Source organism: Cynoglossus semilaevis, chromosome 14, assembly GCF_000523025.1.
Source record: "Cynoglossus semilaevis isolate Cse_v1.0 chromosome 14, Cse_v1.0, whole genome shotgun sequence".
In the NCBI taxonomy this organism is placed as follows: Eukaryota; Metazoa; Chordata; class Actinopteri; order Pleuronectiformes; family Cynoglossidae; genus Cynoglossus; species Cynoglossus semilaevis.
Window position 1 is genome coordinate 12869724 of NC_024320.1, and position 24525 is coordinate 12894248.

Sequence of the window (24525 nt, forward strand, 5' to 3'; positions counted from 1 at the left end):
TACAAAGAGTTAAGGTATTAAACAGACACTTTGAACAAATAGACCAGCTGTTGGTTTGTGGATAAAAATAATCTATTTTCTTCGAAGGTGTTGTTGCTATTCTCACCTCTTCAATCTTTCAAAAGATATCTCCAAGTATAAATCATTTCCAAAGACAGGGTTGACACAGAATTGACCCTATTTAAGGGTCAACATGACTCATGGCCACAGGATATATGGCAGGTGGGCAATCCTCTCATTTGTGGGGTTTAGCTGGGGATATCTACTGATCTGTGTGAGCTCTGAATCGCCTCTATCTTTAGACTATGAATGGACAGTCTAATGTTATCTGGCCCACTGTCATCCAAGCTGTGGTTATTTTTAGGCAGTCGCTTGCAGGGGGGAGCAGCTGCCAAAGCATTTAGTGCTGCCATTCCAGCTCCGTCTCCACCACTTTGTCACCCTGTAGCTATCGGACAATGACGGTATCTCTGCTGACGCATAAACTAAGCACTTGACCGCGTGACTGTGGTCATTTTCTGCATCCTTTCACTACACAAACAGGGACCTCCACATTGGAATGGGATTTCTTTTTTCACACTCTACGACTTCAAACAAGATCCTGCAACCAACAAGCAACGCAACTAAACCAAGAAACTAAGGGAAACTAAAGAGTTTAAAAACGTCCTTCCTTGATTCACTGCCATTTTCAAAGAAACAAAGACAAATCAATCAAAGAGGATTTTAAAGGAAAGCGTACCAACTGTTACAGAATGAGTTAAAGACAAACTCCAAAGAATAAGTAAGTAACTGATTCCTATTGGACTTAACTATGTTAACTTACATAGTTACAATGTGGATTTTGCCATTTGTATTTTAGGTCAGTAGACACAAAGACAGCCTTAATTATTTTTCATTTGGTTATAAGTAGTTTTACATACAATGTGAGCAATGACCTCCCTGAGACAATAGAAAGACAGAAGGCAACATTTTATCAACCTAAATTAAGGCTTCGTCACTACAATTGTTTTCTCAAGTTTGTAATTAGACATCTTTTTTCAAAAGGAATTCAACTTTACAAAAGAGAATCAATCAATCAATTTCCTCATACTGTTACTGAGTTAAATCTAAACAAATGATTTTAACATTCAACCTTACTGATGCGAACAACAGCACATCAACAACAACTGTCTAGCGGAATAAAAAAAAAAAGAGTTCCTAAACATCAACAACAACTGTCTAGCGGAATAATAAAAAAAAGAGTTCCTATATTCTAGGCTTAAGATGAACCACCTGTTAAAACTTTTGTTAGGATTTTGTCCAAGCTAGCTTCTTAGGTGTACTCCTGAAACATGTACACTTATTCAGAATTGTATACCTTTTGTACATTTCTGAATGTAAGTACATTTAACAATGTTTAAGTGAATGTGTGATATTACAGTTTGTGACACATGGTCTCCCTGGTGTCTTTTTTGGACAGACTAGTTTATAAATATAGTCTGAAATGACTTACAGCACCAGCTGTAAAACAACTGTCATGTCATTTAACAAAAATATTTTTAAATGGTTTCAGGTCTTTAAATTTTCAATTTTAATAAGCAAACTTTTTGATCTTTGTGTCTCACAGATACTTTTGTGACATAGATTTCTGGATAATTTATTGGGAAATATTCAAGTTAATCTCCAAGAACAGCAACACAGACATGGATATTTTTGGAGGTGCTCCTCGTGTTTTGGGTTACCCACGACCCGTGGTTGCACAGTGTGGCACAGATGCCATCCTACGTTGCCAGATAGGTGGTGATCCTCGTCCAGATGTCATTTGGGAGCGTAAAAATGTCCAGATCTTCTCAGAGGGACGCTACAGACTGTCAGAGGAAGGAAAAGTGTACCTGATAACTATTAGTGACGTTACCCAACAGGATGCTGGCCAGTACATATGCAAGGCTAAAAATAGTGTAGGTGAAACATATGCAGCTGCCACACTCAAGGTGGAAGGAGAGGAAAGAGCACAGGAAGAGCAGGGGCAAACCGAGGTGAATGGTGTCAAAGAAAATGAAAAATATGAGGAACATCTGAATGGCTACTGTAAGGAGCAAAATGGGAAATATGGCAAAGAAAATGGACGTGAGATAATCCCAAAACATAAATTGAACGGAAAGTATGAAAAAAGAAAAGAGACTGATAAAATATGTGATGATAGGCCAAGATTTCTCATAAAACCACTCTCTTTGCGTGTGGACAAAGGAGAAGATGCCGCTTTCTCATGCAAAATCTGGGGTGACCCTTTGCCTGAGGTGATGTGGGAGAAAGATGGAAAAAAGCTCAATGACATATTTGAAAGCTCACACTTCAGTGTAAGCAGTCAAGATGGCGGATGGTTTCAGCTCAAGATCTATAGGACACGAATGCCGGACAAAGGTGTCTACACATGCAAGGCAGTAAGCTGCAATGGCGAGGCGCTGGCAGGGGCAGTCTTGCTTGTTGAGCCTGTGCCAGAGCGAGAGGACAGCAAAGTTTCTTCCAGTAGCCCTTGTAACACCCAACTGTCACCAAAACACAGAGGTGGTCGACCTAGTTTATCAAGAGTTAAAGAAGAGACAGCGATCAACCAATCTGCAGTCAAAAAGTTTGCTGTAGCAGAAGGAAAACACGCCAAGTTTCGCTGCTTTGTCACAGGAAAGCCTAAACCTGAGATCATATGGAAGAGGAACGGGGTTCCCCTGGAACCTGGAAGACGACATCTGATATTCGAGGACAGAGAGGGTTACTACACACTCAAGGTTCTGTACTGCAAGGAGCAAGATACAGGCCTGTATGTGTGTGTTGCATCAAATGCCCTGGGGAATACCCTAAGTGCTGTTCACCTGTCTGTCAAAGGTAAGAGAGGTTTTACTTTTAAAGCTGTTTTAAATCAACAACAAAAAAACAATTCTAGTATGGTGGACATTTTCCACACTTATAAAATTAGGTCCTGCATACAGTGAATACAGTCATTCTATATGTAATATTAACTATGAAATTCATCAGCTGTACCTTTGTCATTCAGGTCCAGCTGTTCGTTTTCGGCGTCCATTAAAAGATGTTGAAGTAAGAGAGCGTGATGTGGCTGTGCTGGAGTGCGAAGTTCCTGATGAGTCGGTTCCTGCTGCCTGGTACCTTGAGGACCAAAGGCTGATGCCCAGCAGCAAATATGGCATAGAGCAGAAAGGAACCAGACGCAGACTGACCATTCAGGATATTGGGACAGATGATGACGGAGTGTATCTTTGTGAGATGCCTGATGGAGGGAAGAGCATTGCAGAACTTTCAGTTAAAGGTATGTACATGTGAAAAAGATATACTGCTAGTACTGCTAAGTATTTCAGACACGGCTGTACCTCCCCTAAATATGGGGTGACATGGTGTTTAAAGTGCATGAGTGAAATGAAAACATATTTCTAATAAATAGATGAATGGTGGCCTCATTCGTTTAAAATGTTAAATTTGAATGTAATTATCTTACAAATTCACACAATTTATGTAATAATTTGGCCAGATTTGATGTCCAATTTCTGTACTTTGCGATTTGCTATGGTTAAAATTCAAAGCCAAGTACAGATTCTGTGGTTGTTGTTAAATAAAATAAAATAAATAAATAAATAAAATTTGTGACCAACATTTTTAGGCACAATTGTTCGTAAACTCCCTCGGAAGCTGGAGGTCCTAGAGGGAGAGAATGCAGCTTTCTGTGTAGAAGTGGAGGACAACGACATGGAGGTCCACTGGTTTAAAGATGGCCTGAAGCTGCATGAAACCCACCAGACAATCCTCAAAAATTTTGGCAAAACTCACATTCTGGTCTTTGTCAACGTGGCCCATCAAGATTCAGGGGTTGTGACATTTGTTGCAGGGAGATCCAAAACCTCATCACGGCTAAAAGTTAAAGGTAAAATAGGGAGACAGACTTTGCTTTCCAATTATTTTTCCCAATGAAAGTTACTGAATGGTTCTTCTCTTTACCCTAAAGCTTCAAGACACTCTCCTCCTATTTGCCCCGTAAGTGTCAAAATGGATGTAGATCGACCCAATGGTGCTCTTCTCACATGGGTTCCAGCCCCTAACAGCCAGATGTCAACCCGATCCATTTTTGTGGTGGAGAGACAAGAGGTGGGCTCTCAAGAGTGGCAGAAGTGCTTCACTTCAGAAAGTGCCACCTCAGCTGAGGTTGCAGGTGACAGTGTGCCCTGTGAAGGCAACTACCGCTTCAGAGTCTGTTGCATTAACAAGTACGGGCGAAGCGGTCATGTGGAGTTTCCCAAAGTTGTCCATCTCGGTAAACGTCAGAAGACAAAAACTGTAAAATATGTTGCAGTTCTTTGACATGTACAAGAAAACATCAACAGTGTAACATTTGCATTTTCTATTTTAGTTCCTGGGCCTAAGATTTGCAGTCACCTCAAGAGTTCTGAGGTTGAAGAGGGAGAAGATGCCCACTTCTCCATTGAACTTTCAGCAGTAATGGTGGGAACATGGTTTCTCAATAGCTCTCAACTGCAGCACAGTGAAAGATATAAAATACAGCACTCCCAAACTAGGCACTCATTGGTTATCCATGGCACACGCATCACAGACGACAGAGCAGAGATCACCTTCATAGCCAACGGAGTACGGGACTCAGCAACACTCAAAGTTAAACGTAAGGACTCTGTCTATTCTCTAACAACTGAATCCTAAAGATTCAAAAACAGATTCAGGTGCAGCATCTTCCACTTCCATTAGCGCAAAATACAACTCTTTAGAAAAGAGTTTTAGCATTATCATTGGGTAATTTATTGTAATAGTTATCACTAATGTGCATCATAGATACAATCAAATGAGCCAGTAATGGGGAGTACTGAGTAACATGCTTGCTTTTTCTTTTACAGCTGCTGTGGTAAAATTCAATCCCTTGTCTGAGTTAGAAAGCAATAAGAAGGTGGAAAATGGTGACGCTATTGTGCTCTACTGTGAGGTCTCTCACTCCTTTGCAAAAGTATCTTGGTTTAAGGATGGCGAAGAATTGCAGATAACTGACAACATCAGCATACAATCTGATGGCAACATGAGAAGGATCGTAATCCAGTCAGCTGATGTAGATCACTCTGGTGTATACGTATGCAAAACCAATGAGGATGGCATCAGATTTGATGTGGAGGTTTCAGGTAAAATACATTCAAATTTCAACCTTGTAACCTCCATTTTCCAGTATTTTTCTTAATTATTTTCTTCCTGCTCTTTTTTTTTTCAGGTCCTCCTGCTTATTTCAAACCAATCCCTGACGAAGAGCTCCACAAAAGCAGCATGGAGCTGGACCCAGTTGTGCTGCTCTGCCACGTCTCCAGAGATGACGCTGAAGTCAAATGGTAAAACTGTGGAACTCAAAAGGTTCCACATACAGAGTTACTGTAGACATGCAGGCTTGTGTATTTACATACCACTAAAAGTTGTCTACAACAAATATTTGTTCCAGGTACAAGGATGGCTCTGAAATTCAATCCAGTGACAACATCACTCTTCAGGTAGAGGGAACAGTAAGGAGGCTGATCATCAGATCTGCAGAAGCCTCAGATGCTGGCAGTTACACCTGCCAGGCAGGAAACAACAGCATGGAGTTCTTAGTCAACATCAGAGGTGCGATGCCATTAAATATGGTTAATATATTCATAGTCTATTGGGTGCCGAAAAAAAGTTAAAGAATGAATACATTGCCAAAAACCTACATTCTAATAAATTCTTAATTTTGGGAATGTCTACAGCCACTAATCTGAATTGTGTAAACACAGGTAAAAATCATCAAAAAGGTTTAATTACAGAAAAAGAGAAAATATAATGACAATCGGATGACTTAAAAGTATATATATAAACCACAAATTATGGAATTCTAAATGAAAGTTTTACTAAGAATACAAGCAAACAAAATTTAAACGATGGGAAGGTGGAAGTTCCAAAAGAAATGTTCAGGGCTAAAACTAATTTCAAGCTAAAGTAGTTGACTATGACTCAGAATCTTTGTTAATTTCCAGACATTACTCAAACATTAAATTAACATCTCACTGTTCTTCCAGAGCCTCCAGTGATGATTGTGGAGCCTAAAGATGATGTGGTGATGGAAGGCTACATTTCAGAAGAAATCCACCTGCAGTGTGAATTGTCCCGTTCCAGTGGGAAAGTGCAGTGGTTCAAAGATGGCCAGAAGGTGGAAATGAGCAATAGTATCCAGCTGTTATCCGAGGGTCCATACAGGAGGCTGACTATTCCCTGTGGCTCAGCAGATGACAGTGGAGAGTACGTTTGTAAAACTAATGGAGACTCTGTTTTCTTCCAGCTTAGTGTCAAAGGTTAGTGTGTCCTTCATACTCTTTTCTTTCAAAAACATGTCTAAACATGGAAAGCAGTAATGGAATTCTCCATCCTGACATGAATACCTTATAATCACATTTTCTGTTTCCTTCCCATTTCAGAGCCACCAGTTCTTATACTTTTTCCAGCTGAGTCAGAGCAAGAACTCAACTATCTAACTTCAGAGAGGCTTGAGCTCAGTTGTGAAATCTCCAAGTCAGATGCACCAGTTATGTGGTATAAAAATGGTCTTGAGGTAGAGGAGAGTCCCAATTTAATTCTTGCGGTGGATGGAGCCCAACGAATCTTACTTATACCCCTGACAACGGTGGAAGACACAGGAGAGTACATCTGTGATACTGAAGATGACTCCATGGCCTTTTTGGTTACTATTACAGGTAAGAATGGTAGGGTTTTTGTGCCATGTTTTTCTATGAATTATTCCAGTATATGTACACTGACTAGCTCAAGGTTTACATACTACCATGTCAATACCGGCTAACATACAATTACATTTTTACTTTTTTGCCAAAATTGTATGTTTCGGTTTGTAAAGAGCCACCAGTGAAGCTGACTCGTCCCAAAAACAAGCCAGACAAACTAGAGAGCTTGGCTGGAAAAGAAATTGTAATGGAGATCCAAGTGTCCAGACCAAACGCTGAAGTCACATGGAAGTTCAATGACGAAAAGATTGAAGAGAACAACAATGTAACTGTCGAGGAGGATGGTCTTATCCGTCGACTCACTATTCATGCTCCTACTCCAAACGATTCCGGATATTACGTCTGTGATGCAGGCAATGACAAAATTGATTTCCAGGTCAAAGTTTCAGGTACAAATACAGCAGTTTCAATATTTTTTCTGATACACCCAGTATACTAAAAAAGGAGAAAGTATATATTTTTACATTTTTTTCCTCAGAGCCTCCTGTGAAGATCTTAAGAAAGTTAGAGATCAAGACAGACCTAAAATTCAAGTTGGGTGATGACATTGTATTGGAGTGTGAACTCTCCAGAACAAATGCTGTTGCCAAATGGTACAAAGATTGCTGCCGTGTTGGGGGTGAAGAAAGGTTCTGTGAAGAGGAAGAAGGTGCTTTCCGCTCGTTGGTCATTCTTAACGCTGAACTCACGGACACTGGAGAGTACTTCCTCGACGTTGGAAATGACAGCATCTGTTTCCAGGTTAAAGTAGAAGGTAAAACATACAAAGCTGGGTGCCGTGACTAAAATACAATAGAAACAGATGAAGAAAACAAATGGACAAATAATAATTTGTGACATGTGTGGCATGGACTATGAACCCTGACGTCCAAAAGCTCATTAAGTTCTGGTGGTTGATATTATTGTTGAAACACAGTCAACAATACTCACCCAATGTTCCTTCATTTTCAGAGCCTCCAGTTACCATTGTAGGCAATTCAAATGATCACGACCAACAGGAGCTGATGACAGGTGACGACCTCATTCTGGCTTGTGAGGTGTCTCGTGCTGATGCCCCTGTGCAGTGGTACTGCAATGATAGATTGCTCACCAATGACTCCCGAACCTTAATTGAGAGCTATGGCACTCTGAGGAAAATCATCATTTCAAACGCAAAGTCCACAGATTCAGGGAAGTACGTGTGCGATGCTGTGGATGACAAGATGATAAGTCATGTCAGAGTTCAAGGTACCTTCACCAATCAAACTTTGAGTTTTGTCAAACTATAAAACTTGAAAGATTCTGGTCAGAATGTAACATTGCTAAATTCTCTTAATTTCTGTAATATTAAAGAACCCCCGACAACGTTTGTGAACAAGAAGGACGACATTGTTGTGACTGGGTATGAGGCAGAGCGTGTGACCTTGACAAGTTATGTGTCCAAAGACAGTGCTCAGGTGCACTGGCTAAAGGACTGGACACCTATTGAAGGCGAGCGCTTTCAAGCGCTTGTGGAAGGCCATAAACGCACCCTCACCATCGAGCCTTTGAGGCGCTCTGATGCTGGAGAGTACACTTGTGATGTCAGCACAGACAAGATCCACTTCAGTCTACTTGTCAAAGGTTCAACTTTATTTTGATATCTTATTTCAACAACATATTTTCAGAAGTTGCATTAACGTTTTCCATTGCATTACAGAAATGAGAATCAGGTTTGTAAAGCTGCTCCAGCACACTGTGGCCCATGCTGATGGCATGGTGACTCTTCGTTGTGAGGTGTGCAAGCCAAAAGCAGATGTCCAATGGCTAAAGAATGGTGTGGAGATAGTTCCAAGCAGGAGATTCTCTATTAGAGCGGATGGAGTGGAGCGAAGTCTTACAATCCACCGGTTGAGCCATGAAGATGCTGGGGATTACAGCTGTGAATCTAGAGATGATCGAACCACAGCATCACTGAGAGTGGAGAGTAAGTACACCTGGAGTTAGAACTCCTGACATACATGTGAAGAATGGCAACCAAAGATAAATCAGCTTCTTACAATTTCTCTATAGAAGACACCCATCAGTTAACCAATTTTAGTTTCCAGATGGAATATGGTATATCACAGCACATAATAAATAATAGGCCATAAACCTCAACTGACTTTTATTAAGTACTAAAAATTATCAGCAGTTAATTTTAAAAACTCAAACTAATTTTGTTACATTTTAGTGCCCCGAGTGGTTGAATTCCTCACAGAGCTCCACAACACCACTGTGCTTGAAGGTGAAGATGCCACGTTCAAGTGTGTTGTCTCTCCAGAAGATGTACAGTTGTTCTGGCACATGGACAATGAGGCAATAAAACTAGGTGAACGTTTTCAGGCAACACATAATGGTCTTTGCCACACCTTAGTCATCAAAAAGTGCCAGATGTTAGACTGCTCCAGGATTTCGGCAGAAGCAGAGGGAAAAGTGAGCAAAGCCAGCCTCAAAGTTCAGGGTAAGATTCACTTAATCAGAGCCACACAAAAGAAATGTGTAGTCCAAAAAGCATTGTAATGTTGTGCCTGTTATTATAATGTTTACAGAAGCACAGGTCATGTTCACCAAGAAAGCAGAGACTGTCATGGCAGAAGAGTTTGGTGATGCCACCTTGGAAACAGAGATCAGTCTGGAGACAGGGGAGGTTCAGTGGATGAGACAGGGAGTGGTCATTCAGACAGGTCCTCGTCACACTCTGGCACAAAATGGATGCAAACGCAGTTTGACCATCTTCAACCTAACTCTGTCAGATAGAGGAACCTACCGATGTGAGACGCTTCATGACAGGACACAGGTCAAACTTAATGTAGAACGTAAGTATTGCCATGGGACTCTGTTGGTTGTTGTTGTTGCTCTCCCAAAACAATTTGTTGTTCATATTTTCTTATTTTACCTTCATGTCTTTGTATCCAGCCCGTAAAATATCAGTCCGTAAAGGCCTGATTAACCAAGAAACCTTTGAAAGGGAGACTGCTTCTTTTGAGGTGGAGCTCTCCCATGCAGATGTGGAGGGAACATGGCAGAAGGATGGCATTCGTGTGAAACCCAATAACCGCTGGCGGGTCAGCACTAACGGGCTAGTCCACAGCCTCACATTGTCCAACCTGACACTGGAAGACACAGGCACTGTTGTCTTTTCAGCTGAAGGAGTGCGCTCGAGTGCCAGGCTTACTATCAAAGGTGACACATACTGCACATACTAAATAGTTTTGATGCTTATTAATGAGAGAGAATAAGCCATTGAAAAACATCAGTGTTATAAAAACAGTGACAGTGAATTTATCAGTGTATTCTTTAAATGTTGTAGACAACTGACTTTGACTGTATAACCTTGTGACCTTTGATTGATTATTATACTCAATGACTGTTAACTGGTAACAGAGACACCAGTGTCGTTCCTAAAAGAACTTGAACCTGTCCGTGTGGAAGAGGACTTTCCTGCCACTCTGGAGTGTGAATTCTCTCGACAAAATATTGAAGTCAGCTGGTCTAAGGTCAGACAATCCATTGCTTTACACACTTTTTATATAATTACTAATTATATAGTTTCATGCTAGGTTAACCTTAACGTTCATGTTTAAATATTGCTCTTTTTCTGTCATAAGGATGGCAAAGAGCTGAAGCCTGGAAAGAATTACCGGATTTACTCCATGGGACGTAAGAGGTTTTGTCAGATAATTCAATGCTCCCTAACCGACTCTGGGACCTACACGTGTGATACAGGGGAAATCAGCACCTCCTGTTCACTGGCGGTTTATGGTATGAGACACAATACACAATCAGTTACACAACTATTAATAATACATATTATACCAATATTTAAAAAAAATAGAAACTTTGCTATCCCTGTGGTTATATATGTTAATTTTGGCTAATGAGATAAGCTTGTTTAATACTGCTGAGTTTCCCAAACTTTTTGAATCCATTGTGCAAAAATCCCACAGCACACCACCACACACAAATATCACAAGAGGTTTATGTAATAAATGTGTTCTAGATTCAAATTACTCACAGTCTCTTTCTAGTTTTTACAGCCTAGTCTAGTTTTTAGTGCTGCCACCTAGTAAAATGGTACTTAAATTGGTCTGATATCCACAGTTGCACAGGTGAATGATGACAAATTATTAAATAAACAAAGCTATGTGGTAAAGTAATGTGCTGTCCACAGCGGTTGGAAATCACTACTATAATGCTATAGAGTGACACTGAAATAAATTCAACGTTAGTTGCTCATTATCAGAAAAAGGAAAAGGACAATGGCTCTCTGTGAAAACTTGACTACTAGCACCTACAAAAAATATATTTTAGAAACTTAACAAAAGACTTACCAAACAAAATAAATGTGTGATTAAAAATGGAATATCTCTTCTTAATATATATGGATTTTAGTTGCTGTTAAATTGAAGATGAACCTCAAATATGAGCACCACATCCTCTTCAACACCAAGATTCATAGGAAAAAAAAATAGTAGTAGCTGCTTTTGCCATATTTGAATTTGAACAAGAATTCAAGAACAAGAAATTTGAACACAGTCACAGAAATTATGCTCCCTTTCAATGATCATGCTAACAGCTTGCTTAACTTCCTGTGTGGCTTAAAATGCCTTTCACTGATATTTTCTGTCTTTGGGTATTGTTATTATTTTATATTTTTCCAACAAGCAAAACATATTTTTCTTCACAGAGCACAAATTGGAGATTGTGCATGAACTGGAAGATCTCTACATTAAAGAGGATCAGAATGCTGTCTTCATGTGTGAAGTTTCTCTGAAAAATGTAACTGGGGATTGGTACAAGGATGGATATAGGATTAGGCCTACCAGTACAATCAAGATCCGAACTGAAGGTCCAAACACAGTAACTCTGCATTACACAGAAAAGGATGTAATACTGACATAGTGACAAGTGTTAAATCTCCTGTCCTTCTCCACCAGGGACTAAACCTCTTCTGCTGATATGTACTGGCAATGTAATGTCAAAGTCGAGGATGCTGGAGAAATTAGATTTGCGGCCAAAGATATTGAATCTACAGCTAACCTCGAGGTTGAAGGTTAGGTATTTTTTTAATTTTCAAAGATATGCTGCGACACCTAAGCTAAATTGTGTAGCTTCTGTTTCTCCTGCTCATGTTTGCTTAATATTTTTAGAACTTCCAGTTTCAATCGTTAGACCTCTGCGAGACCGGACAGCACTGGAGAACCACCGTGTGATCCTGGAGTGCACTATGTCCACCCCTCGCTGTGATGTGGCTTGGTATAAAGATGGGGAGGAGCTGGCTCCTTCAGAGCGACTACATATGTTGGTCGACGGTTGTTGCCATAAACTGGTCATTCAACAGGTAGCAGCAGAGGATGAGGGCCTATATAGCATCGAGGTTGGGGAACACATTTGCCAAGCCAAACTGATGGTGGAAGGTAAGATGAGTTTTATGGGGATCATTGATGTTTTCAGTTCTTATTCAGTTACTTAAATAATGTACAATTGCTAACATACCCTCTTTTTTAAAGAGCAACATTTTCCATTATTGGCATGACTTTATTTTCCCAGCCAGCCAAGTTTCACGTCTTACTGTTTTTTTGCTGTGATCTGGGCCTAACTACTTAATTTGCAATTTGCAACCACTTAGCCTTTGTAACAAAAATTTCCCAGTTCTACGGTGTATTTTAGTTAACTGTTGGCCTTGTATTGGTAAATTCTAGCTGTTTATTATATTTCGGATTGATAATACTAACTTTGATAACATAAAATGTGTATTATATTTCAGAACACTGAACACTTGACATGTTTACATAGAGTACACAATTTAAATGCAATTTTGATACAATGCATTAACTCCCACCCATTTTATATAATACCATGGCAGCACAAGCACTACAGATGGTACGAGATCTAAAGGATGTGGAGGTGTCTGAGCCTGAGCCAGCATTGTTTGAGTGTGAAGTGTCCATGGACATAAACAAGCCTCCAGTTTGGACTCTAAATGGAGTGGCCCTTCAACCTGGCCCATATGTCCGCCTGGAGAACCATGGGAAACTGCACAAACTAATGCTGAAAAACACTAGTGTGGAAATGAGTGGGACAATCAAGTTTACCATGGGCAAGGCAAAGAGCAGTGCTACGCTAAATGTTGTGGACAAGTAGAAAAGGTAACAAGAAGTGACTTTAAGTTAGGAAAAGAAAGATCCAAAGAAAATGATCAAGAAGTTGAAGAACTACTCACATTTTTTAGAACTTCACAAGTTTTTTTAAAAAAAGAAAGTATTGTGATAGTGTTACAAAATTATTTCTAAAAAATAAATGTATTAATTAAAGCTGGACTGAACTCAGCATCCTAAATCAGAGTTCAAATCTTTTCTTTTTTTACATTGTAAATTATATTTATTTCCCTGATGAATACACCTTTCTTTACTATAATTACCCACATATTTTAATTAAAAGAAAAGGCATCAACAACTTCACATCATCCCAGGGTAACAATGTGCATCATATACGCAAATGTATGAATCATTTTTGTCTAAAAGTCATCTTTTTTTTTTTTTAATTTACACAACCCAGATAATTTGTTATCGAAATATTAACCCTAGCTAGTAGACCAACCTTTGTTTGTCTTTAAATCACATAATTATGAGTTTCAACAATTTGGGTCATGAATATGTGATTAAAAGCAGAACTAGTATCAATATCAATAAGTATGGACATTTTACTGCTATTTGTATATATTTTAATCAGAAATCGTGACATAAAACCGTTTCATGATTACAGTTTATGGAAACTATTTTGTTTATGATGTATATACATAAAATATATCTCTAAGTGGTAATTGAGTGCTACTAAGCAGAATATTTAAAATTTGAAATAATCCTAAAGCCTATGGTTTGATGTTTTCGAGCAAATAACGTTTTATCTCAAAAGGTTTATGTAGTAATTCAGTTTCTATTTGATATCTCTACCTTGTATTGAATGAACAATGCATCTGATAATTATGTCATCATTTGTATATCTTATCTAATAAATTCAACTTATAACTAATAACTATAACAAATATCGCTGAAGTCCAAAAGCTACTGAAACAATCTTTTGTCATAATGCACTGACATACTACTAAAGTAAAAAGACTGCGACATGACCGTTTTTTTAACCAGAGTAATGTAACTTACTTGATACAGCCAGGTGGAAGTTAAACTCACTTACCTTGATTATGCAGGTTAAGGTCCGCCTATTAAAATGTCGTCCTCTACAGTTAAAATTAATCCAAAACAGTCGATTATTGATGCGTTCCAAAGTTTGGAAATTCTTCATTTAAAAAGTACCCACCTAATAACAGGCCACGACATTATAGCATCTATCTTTGGCCTTTCGCGTTTGTTTCCTTTCTACCTGCACGACAACATGCTAGCTAACAAAAGTGGTGGGTCGAGAGCCGCTCAGCAGCGGCTCCTGATTGGACGAGGCGATCCGGTGACAATCACGGTCACAAGACCAACAAATTATAAGTAAAAAAAAAGTTACATACTATTTAGAATCTCATTACGTAGTTGAACAGTTAAGTTTGCGCATGTTTTGGACATAATTTTACAAATTAATTAAAAAAATAGATTAATCTAATTTTGATACTTATAAACATGTTGAGAATTTGTCAAAGCAGTTACAAACCAAGAACCTAACAATGGCTATAATGTCATTGAAATAGGCAAAGCAAATTAAAATTTTAAATGTAACACATTAACGCACACTAAATTTTGCCCAAACGTATCAAAATAGATACATTAAAGAGATGATTAAGGGCCGTGAGAGGACATTAATTCAGTCTGTTTTCACAAACAAAGCTCACTTTAATTCCTTTTAAAGTTGTAGGCATTTTTACACACAACAACACATAACTTACTATACAACACTGAGGTGGCAGTAATACACCTAATAAATGGCAAGAACTTTGAGGTGTTACAGCTAAATTAAATATGAAAATGCTTTCACCATATGTATACAAAGAACAGATTCAATGATTTTATCTAATGAAACATTTTTTTAACAATCGCAAGAAAACAAACATAAAGCAGAACTTTAAAATGCTATGAAAAAGCAATGGTTAAAAAATAAATTGTGATCATACTTCTGGATGTAAGGCTGCATATGAGGTTGTCAAACATCAAGTTAAACTAGCAAACACCTCCTACTATATCATGGACATGAGCTTCTGTCTTTTTTGTAGAGCCTCGTACAACAATTAGAAAATAATAGCTGAATGCTTTTGATTCCTTTTCCACTCAGGACTGCACTAAAGTGACTAAACTGTAAGGTTTTCAATGTAGCAACAATCAGACAAAGGATTCTTCTCCAAATAACGGCTGCTCACAGTCTGGATCACCACCACTATGCTCACTGCATCTCCTTAGCCATTGCCTGTGGCTCTCCACCAAGGTAAGTGCCATCTGCTGGCTGCTATGAAGACTGCTGCCTGGGTGCGAGGAGAAAAGTTCCTTCACTGATTTAGTGGCACTTGGGGAGAGGCAGAAGGCAGCTCGCTCTGAATCAATCTGCGTAACCTTGAGTCCAGGATCTGTAGGACTGGGTTGCTCCATGACGTGCCATCCTGGCTCTGATTGGCGGCGCAGACAGAGCCTGGTGTCCTGGCGAGTTTCCTCTTTCTCCACAGAATGAGACTTGTGTCTTCTGAACAAGGACAGAGTTGGTCCCCCACAGACTTTTTTGGCTCTGCAGATCCTCTGTTTTACTCCTCTGCCCTTCAGAGACACGTCAATGGTCCTTCCCTGTGTGTAGACAGCATGTTGAGCTTTATCTAGTAGCTCACAGTGTTTCTGTGAGGTAGTGCCCTCAGAGAAAATCATAGCACAAAGGACATTGGTGATCATGAACATTGCTATCATTCAACCCTCAGTAGTCACTTACCGTACTCATCTTTTCCTTCTCTTCTGGTTTTACTGTGCTATCCTCTTGGGTTATTGAAAGTTTTCTGTCTTTCCTAAGCCAAGAGTTTGGGTGTAAACCCCTGCAGCTTTTTAAAGTCCCCCAACTGAGTCCTTCTCCGGGAGGTGAGCTTTTTGCAGTAGTTGCAGTGACACTGTAGGTTTCATTAGACATCTTGGGTGGCTGAAACTCAACGGTGGCATGATCACTATTCAAAGAGTTTGTTGGAGAAAGTGTCTGATTTAGATTAAGGACATCAGCGCTTCCTGAAGTGCAAGGTCCAAACCTTCCCACATATGCTATGTTGGGCTCTGACATCCGCCTGTGTCTGTGCTGACCTTCCATGGACAGGGAGTCATCAGAAGAGGGTGTGATCATACTCAATACTTCTTGGCTCGTGCCTAGATCTGAGACCTGCCTCCTACCTCCAGTTCTTACCAGAGAGCAAAGCTTCACACTACTTCCACGGCCTATATCTGGGCTTGCTTCTTGGTCGCAGTCACTGATTGTAAGGATGGAGTCCTGACTACCCCGAAGAGGTTTTGACTGTAGATGGCCTACACCCAAGGCCGGCGAACCTCCGCTGCTGTCGTCCAGCTCATTCTCCAGACTGTCGTAGGAGGAGTCAGTCATTGGGTAGAGCCAGGAATCTGATTGTCCAGAAGAACATGAGCAAGAAAACCAGGCAAAACTGCAGTAGTTTAAACAGTCAAATTAAATAGGCAGGTGGCTTTTAAACACGCAACGAGGCGCAATTAAACCTGTCACAAAAACAGTGAATATATAAAATAGTTGCTCTGGAACAAATTCTGCCCTAAAAACTAAACATTTTGAAAAGCTTGTCAGTATTTAGCTAAAATCAAAAATCAAAAGTTTTTGTTTTTTCATTTGCAAAATCTTAACATCTTTTATTATTTTAGTTATTCTGTTATGCTGAATTGTTAAGAAAAATTAATCTACATTAATCTGTGTAGTTCTTTTTTGTATTTGCATTCAAGTGACATTGAAATGGTGTGTTTACCTGTTGTTGTCTCATCTGATTGACATCTTTGTGGTGGTCCTCCAAACAGCGTGGTAGGTTCCTCTCCTAAAATCTGCTGACAGTGCTCCATCATGAACCTAACCAGCTCACAGACCTGCAGCCACCAACATATTTAGTGTGTTTGGTATATAGCAAAAAATCTCAAATGTTGCAGATTTGTAAGAAACAAGGTTTTACAAGTTTCTCTGTGCACTTAAAATTTATTTAAAATGTTGTGTTCAAGGATGTCTTCTGAAATTAGCAGCAAGAAATGCTAAATTTAGATCCATACATTAAAACAAAATTTAATTAGTAATGTCTTAGAAACAAAAGTGTTTAAAACATTACTCCAGTGGTTACTGTTGTTTTATGGCAACGTAATCCATCCATTCACTCACTCACTTTTTTTGTTTCCTTTCCCTCCACCTCAGGGCTACACGGTGCTCCAGGAGGCCAAAGCATGCTGGGAGCAATGCACACAGACAAGTTAAAGGCATTCATTTGGTTCTCATGAGCATTGGCCTTGATAGTGTGCAGCACAGCTAGAAGGTAACGAAGCAGCAGGGCGTTTTCTTTGGGCAGTCGGTGCATCAATCTGAGGAGGATGGCACAAAGGACATGTTTGGAAATTTCATCAAAAGTTTGGAATCTTGTTTTTAATATCCTACCTCTGGATGTCCTGCACCTGCCCTTCCTCAACTTCATCGTCCTCCAAAACATCCATCCATTCTTCATGAAGTTCACAACATAGCAAACTACCTGGGATGCTGCGTAAGAAATCCTATGGATGGACAAAGACACGAAACACTGAAGTGTTATTACACACAAAGTCTGACAGAAGACTAAAACTTTATAAAAACTAAAACTTTAAAACTGGTCAGTCACTTCATATAATAAAAAAAACAAAAACAGGAGCTGCTGGTCAACTGTTTCCTGCTGTGGCTGTTATGTGTCAACGAGCTAAATCTTAATCAAGATTACAAACACCAAAGTCACAAACCAAGGTCTAGAGTGATGCAGCGGTTAGCCACCAGAGGGCCCATCATATTACGTGTGTGAGTGTGTGTGTTCTCTCAGTAGAGAGATTATAGTCTAAAACTCTTATCAATCCTGTCTAATCCTGCTGATTCAGCAACAGCAGATAGTCCCTCATTCAAATAATCAGATTATAGTTTGAAGGTCAATAACACACGTGTTAAAAATAAAGGTTTGATTTTTAATCACTCTCACCATAGTTACAGATGAAAAAATGGATTACTGCGAATTTATTTAAAGAGACTTTTTTATATTTACTTTCTGTCTATTTTATTTAGCAATAAGTGGTCTGCGGTGTGCACACCAATGCAGTAACAAACGCACAACAACCCACACATTTCCCCACACCTTAAACACTCCTGCGATAAGGAAAACATGGTCACGTATCAGAGGAAGCTGGAATTCTCCAGCATCTAGAGAGTCTCTCAGCTCCCTGACAGCTCGAGCCCCTGCAGGCCGACGAAAAATACCCCGTGTCCAGGAGCCTTCATGGTAAAGAAAGGTCAGCATGTCCTGTGGGCAACACAGAACCAAAGAAATCATAATATAACTGTACCATGCTGCGTGGCTGGATGTTTTTGTGTGCCATTTCTATATACTAGTAGGCCTGAATCATAGTTACAGTGTATTCTAACATAAGCATGTTATATAAATTGTGACCAGGTTTACCTAATTCATGCTCACAATTTTGAATGACCTGATTTTCAATTACTTTAGCCAAGGTATTGATCCACGTGGTCTTGCATTAGTAAATCGCGCTCATCAAGGTGATGCAATTAACCAGTGTTTTCATCAACATTTTTTTCCTTGTCCAGCACTTATGTGTAGTTAATAAAACAGACATACAGTATACACTCACCATGATAGGTTTAGGCAGAGCATCCTCCACACACACTGAACTGAGTGGGCGGCCAAACAAACAGCCCTGGGCTGCACCTGTAAGGGACAGTTCACTCAGGTAGGAGGAGGAGCCTCTCCAGAAGGCCCAGGAGACAAGGGAACGCCGTCTTCTAAAAGTCTTCTGAGAAACATCTGAGTCGACAAAACAACATTTATGCTTTGACAATTATTTCAGCTTAAGGTATTTTGTGCTTTGTGGGATACATTTGAAATAAAGATTTTAAACAAATTTAAACAATAAAATAAATAACATGTCAAATCTTGCATGCATTTGTAGATCAGCAAACTCTGTAGTGTGATGTAAAAATCATTCATTTTTTTCTGTGGACTTTGGTCTGAGAGAGTAAGTACTTTACATTAACTATACAACAACAAAAAACATATCTGACAGAAAGACTTAGCAGACCTAGATCATATTACCACAGTCTTTTGTAAAAGCTCTAACGTAGCTTCACCATCCCATAGTGAAACAGTTGTGACAACATCACCTGTGGTCTGACCTGATGGTTCCTGCAGCAACAGCTGCTGTTCCTCCGCTGGTCTGGGTTTCAGGACAAACTGACACTGTCTGTTGACCTGCAGCAGCTCCTTCTGTAGAATCTTCTCTCTGTCCACAGGTGAAGCGGGGGAGGCGGAGCCTGCAGCAGCCCCTCCTCCCTGAGACATGGAGTGTCTGACGTGACTCATCTGAATACTGAAGGGAAACTCATGACCTGAGCAAGAGCCACGGAGAAAAAAAACAACAACAAAAAAACAGTGAGCATTAAACACTTTAAGCTTTTTACAATATTTTTCATTATAGAATGCGATGATGTCATTTGCAAACACTGACCTATCAGAGGATATGAGGCGTCCCTTTTGCTGATGACCCACAGCTGGTAGTCTTTTACATTTCCCTGAGTCAGAACAATGTAATCATAACAAGCTTTTACATTTCCCTGAGTCAGAACAATATAATCATAACAAGTTATTATTATTATTATAGCATAAAATTATTGTACAAAATTGTATTAGTTTTTGATGTGCAGCAGACTTCTTCAATAGAGATCACGACCTCTATGGGTTTCTTTTGAGTACTGCAGTCTGGTTGTGACATTTTTAATGATAATTTTCACATTTTCTACATCACGTTTTACCAATTTAAACACCTCAGTTTCCCGTGTGTTTTTTTTTTAACTCACAATGATGCTAAACTGTTGCAGAGCCAATCGAATCACTTCATTGGTGGAATCAGAGTTACTAACAGGAAGTGTTTTAGTCTATCAAAAAAAGAAAGGAAAAATCAAATTAACTACAAAACACAGAGGGGTATATATTTAATAAAATGCAGGAAAAAAAAGTAAACTTACAACGGCAAATGAGTTGAGTCCTTTACCATAAACTCTGAGAGGAATTGTTTTAGGTTCTTCTGCCTCTTTTTGCTCTTTGATACGGCTGCAAAGCAAAATACATTGAGATTAAACCTCAGTCTCTCGCTCTCATACACACACACACTTGCACACAGGTACACACACATCGCTGACATGTGAAGGAAGACTTCACCTCTTTAGAAGTGAAAGCCATTCCTCTTTCTGTTCTGAGGAGCTGAAACAACAAAGAGTAGCAGCATTAACAGTAAAAGCTGATCTTCACTACTCACAAAGAATAAAACCAATGCCAACCTAAGTCAATCTAAGTCAACAAAATGATGTTAAAAATGCACTGTGTGCTTTAGTTGTTAGGCAGTCATTTCCTACAGGAAAAAAAAATCATAAAAATATATGCACCAATGTCTGTGTGTGTGCGTGTGTGTGTGTGTTACCTGAACGTAGCCACACAGTTGTACGTTGGCCAGCCAATAACAAAGCTCCTCTTAAGTGCTGTGCTTCCTTCCCATACCTCCTCTACGCAGCTCGCCGTCCACATCTCACACACACACACTTTAACCTTCAGCTTGAAGTGGTTGGCTGATCTAAGAGCAGACATGCACACAAAGTGCAGCATGAAAACACACAGACTGGCATGATTATGACCATCTGACCCCTGAATGAACCCTGGGTGAGTTGCATCATGTCTCACTTGGCTTTGGCGACAATCATAATGTCACTGAACAAGAAAAGGTGTCTGTCCTGTGTCTGCATTCCTGTCTTCAACTGAGCATGTGCGTGAAGAAGGAAGGACCGCACTGAGTTGTCTAGGTAGGACTGAATAAACGGACAGGTCTCTGCACAGACAGTCATCTGGAACGTCTCTCTGAAGAAATAACAGATCATCCAAGTGAGTGATAGACCACATTTTCTCCCACACCAAAGTCCATAAAAGAATTCAGTGATTTTTCACCACAGACCTTTGGCCTCCCCACCTATTTTATGTAGATTTTTTTTTCTGTTTTCTGCACCATTTGCTCAAATTTACCCCAGTAGCTACAAGAGGCAGAGGTCCTCTGTTTCTGTGAGATAAATCACAAAATTCCTAATGATCTTTGGTTCTGAAGAGTGAGCACTTTACAAACTTTAGTTTCAAGTCAGTAACTGCAGCAACAAGATGATATATGACATATTTCTTCTTTCTCAGAGACATCTGATCTTCTTAAATCTGACCACACACTGTGTGAGCCCTTTCAAAACTTTATAGGTATGTGTGTGAGGGTTGATGTATGTATGATGTTTGTGTATGTTTAGACAAAAGGAAAGATGGGATCCAATTGTCGTTATGACATAGAGCCTTTGGACAAAGTCATTTTGGTATCACATACTGCACAACAATGGCTGAGTGTAGTGAAAGTTGTCATGGATATGATCCCAAATACCTGGACAAGGTCTTGGATCGGGTCAGAGCCTTGGTGATCACCAGAGAAGGAGCAGACTGTCGACGACAGCTCTGAAACTTCATCTTCTAAACACAGACACATAAACACAGGACAGGAGTTATTATTATTATAATTATTATTATTAATATTATTATTATTGTTATTATTATTATTATTATTGTTATTATTATTATTATTATTATTATTATTATTATTATTATTATTATTATTATTATTATTATTATTATTATTATTATTATTATTATTATTATTATTATTATTATTATTATTATTATTATTATTATTATTATTATTATTATTATTATTATTATTATTATTATTATTATCTTCCATCGTCCAATCTAGTTGTGCTCATGTGCTAAGTAACAGGGTCTTGTCTAGAGTCTATCAATGTATTACTCGTCCGACCTCACGGCTTCACATGAACAGCTTATGTTTACTCTCCTACACTTGGTTATGTAACAGTTGTCCTGCACATTCATCAGAGTGCGGCCTCCAAACCGACAAGAATGATTAGAAAGATTAGCAGATGAACAGCCTGTGCTACCTTCACTGACTCCATCTGTCTCTGAGCACTGACACTTTCACACACTCATTCATATCTCACGAGGTACACTCTATACATATTCATACACTTTTTATACTGTTTAAATGTGTCAGTTAAAGTAGAGAAGGAACAGCTAATAGCTAATAGCCACTACAGTTTGCAAACCCCATTCTATCCAATTCAAAGGTCCATACAGGTAAGTGATTTGATAAAAACTCTGTTGATTCACTGCTGACTTCACCTGAAACATTATATTTGTTATGTTGTTTGTGTGGTGTTTGTGTTTAAAACTCTTTGTTCAGTGACAGAAACTGACCACAAGAGGCAGCAGTAAACCTCCTATGTCCATATGAACTAAAATCACAAATAAAGTCTATATGTTTTAGTTTTGGGACTCTGCTAATAAGATAAGTTACAGCAGCACTATTTATTCTAGATTCTATTTTGTTTCATATTGTCAAATTGTAACGTCTCTTTTGTATAAATGAATATCGTTTTTTGCATTGTTTGTAAAACCTACAGATCTTTGCTCCTGCTGAGAGCCACTCCGACTCCTGCGGACCATCTCATCCTCCCCCTCCACCGGTGGCTGCTGCTGCTGCTGCTGTGGAGACATGTCCATCTAGATGTCCTTGTGTTTTCTTCGCTCACTGTCCAAACTTCTCGAAGATCTCCAGCTTACTGTCCCGCGGCTCTCATATCCTTAAGTTCTCTGTCCAACTGTCCAGGTGTCTTCGAGCTCCCAGTACGATTGTCTTCAGAGACCAGTCCTGTTGAGACACTCCACGTGTGAAGACAACACCTGGACACAAGCACGAGAAAATCTGCAACAGTGAGGAGCAAAGGTCAACAACAACAACAATAAACAAGTTTGAATAAATGTGCAGAACATCAGCCTGTGCTAGGTTCATGTCCTCACCATCAGTGGGAAGCTGCTGTCTGGATTATCAGCCTCTGCTGCTGCAGCACTTCTTAATGCATCCTTACACACAGGGGCGGAGCCAATACTGCCAATAAAAAAAGAAAAACAGACTCCACCCTTTAAAAAAAACCCAAAACATTCACTTAATTTCTACATCTGCAGAAGAGGCAAATGACAGTGACACCAACACTGTGAAAAAAGACAGTCAAGTGCAAAAATAAAACAGCAGCTTTATTGGTTGTTTATAAAACATGTAACATGTAAAAACATGTAAAATATGCAGGTTACAAAAACCTGGTGTTACTTGGCTTTTTTTAAAAAGCCAACACCAGAAACACCAGTGAAGNATATATATATATATATATATAATTTCCTTATGCGTGTTTGATTTTGTTTGTGTTTTAACCTCTCACTTTACCTCATCAAAGTCAATTGGGAAAATCCAAAGCCTGCTGCTCCATCTACTGCCCAAAAAATTAAGTTAACATGTTCCCGAGAGCTAAGATCATGTTTTTACATCACTGGCAGAGATGTTACATACAAAGAGATGATCTCACAGGTCATATTTACAGAAACCATTCCCACCCTCAACACCAGTTATCATTCCAGAAAGAGAAGTGGGCCACAAACTGGGCTAAAGAAGCAGAACCAGGCTGACCCAAAATGGTCCACAATCAGATCAGACCCTGTTAAAAATGGATCAGCCTAATGATGAGCTTCCTCTGTTGATAATTAGCAGCCTTGGGCATAACACAGAAAATTAGAAAATGAGCTCCAATCACAACTTCAGAGGTCGGACGGTTCAGCTGGGAGGTGGAATAAATTTTACTGCAACAGCATGATTGTACATCAGATGGAACCTAGTCCACTCTAAAAGATATTCTGGAAAAAACACAAACAAAACCGACGTTGGTACTATGTCAATATCTCAAACAGAATTCTCTCTAAAAAAAAAGTCCAGGCAGTTTCTAAAAATATCTGAAAAATCTGGAAAAAATAAAATAAAATCTGGTTTTAAAATATATTTCCAATAATATTTCAACAAGTCAGGTTAGGCTTAATGCAAACACATGGAGACACTCATTATGGCGAACTAACTTTTCCATTTCATTAACCAACAGAAATGGCTTAATTATAAAAACCCTGCAGCTATGTTGTCTAAAAATGAAGCAGGGCACAGAACTTTTTTTTAACTGTAAAAAGTTGTGTCAATGAGGGGAGGGGTAGTACAAACAAAATGGAAAAAAACTTACATCTCAGACCAAGTTGTGGCGTATTGTTTTAATGCAGGTCTAATATACTGTATATATATACATGTATGTACAGTATATACAGTATATATATACACCAACATGTATATAGATACATATACTGTATATGTATCTATATAATCAATCAAGAAAGTAACAAATAATTTAGCTTTACAACAGTTAATTTTAGTTTTGCTAGATTTTGACTAAATAAATTAGATTTCTTCCCCCAGACTGAAATGTGCTTCATGTGGTGTCGTACTCCCTAAGAGGAAAGTAGAAAAATGAGAACTCATAAAATTGTTTTCTAACCATGTTTTTTGAATCCCAC

At 39.1% G+C, this 24525-nt stretch overlaps 2 protein-coding genes across 2 annotated transcripts; one reads left to right on the forward strand and one right to left on the reverse strand.

The window, feature by feature from the left end:
• Positions 1–146: 146 nt before the first annotated feature.
• LOC103389698 (obscurin-like protein 1) lies at positions 147–13960 on the forward strand. The gene is given in 26 exon segments (XM_017038829.2): positions 147–781; positions 1607–2859; positions 3029–3298; positions 3647–3907; positions 3989–4294; positions 4391–4657; positions 4887–5162; positions 5249–5363; positions 5471–5631; positions 6066–6338; positions 6462–6737; positions 6896–7171; positions 7261–7536; positions 7734–8009; positions 8115–8384; positions 8461–8727; positions 8974–9243; positions 9332–9598; positions 9699–9965; positions 10167–10279; positions 10391–10544; positions 11470–11631; positions 11720–11742; positions 11745–11835; positions 11933–12199; positions 12649–13960. Coding segments are annotated over 25 exon segments (6639 nt in total). The 5' UTR covers positions 147–781; positions 1607–1682; the 3' UTR covers positions 12927–13960.
• Positions 8438–23004, reverse strand: LOC103389697 (rho GTPase-activating protein 20-like). Its single transcript, XM_017038339.2, has 18 exons — positions 22942–23004; positions 22543–22846; positions 21455–21540; positions 20725–20898; positions 20468–20617; positions 20209–20250; positions 20016–20100; positions 19848–19925; positions 19499–19562; positions 19167–19379; positions 18626–18798; positions 18115–18279; positions 17400–17512; positions 17134–17326; positions 16732–16846; positions 15693–16360; positions 13977–15553; positions 8438–8714 (listed from the first exon to the last, which is right to left on the reverse strand). Exons 2-17 carry the CDS (start codon positions 22642–22644, stop codon positions 15101–15103), a joined length of 2874 nt encoding a protein of 957 aa, XP_016893828.1. The 5' UTR covers positions 22645–22846; positions 22942–23004; the 3' UTR covers positions 8438–8714; positions 13977–15100.
• Positions 23005–24525: the final 1521 nt, after the last annotated feature.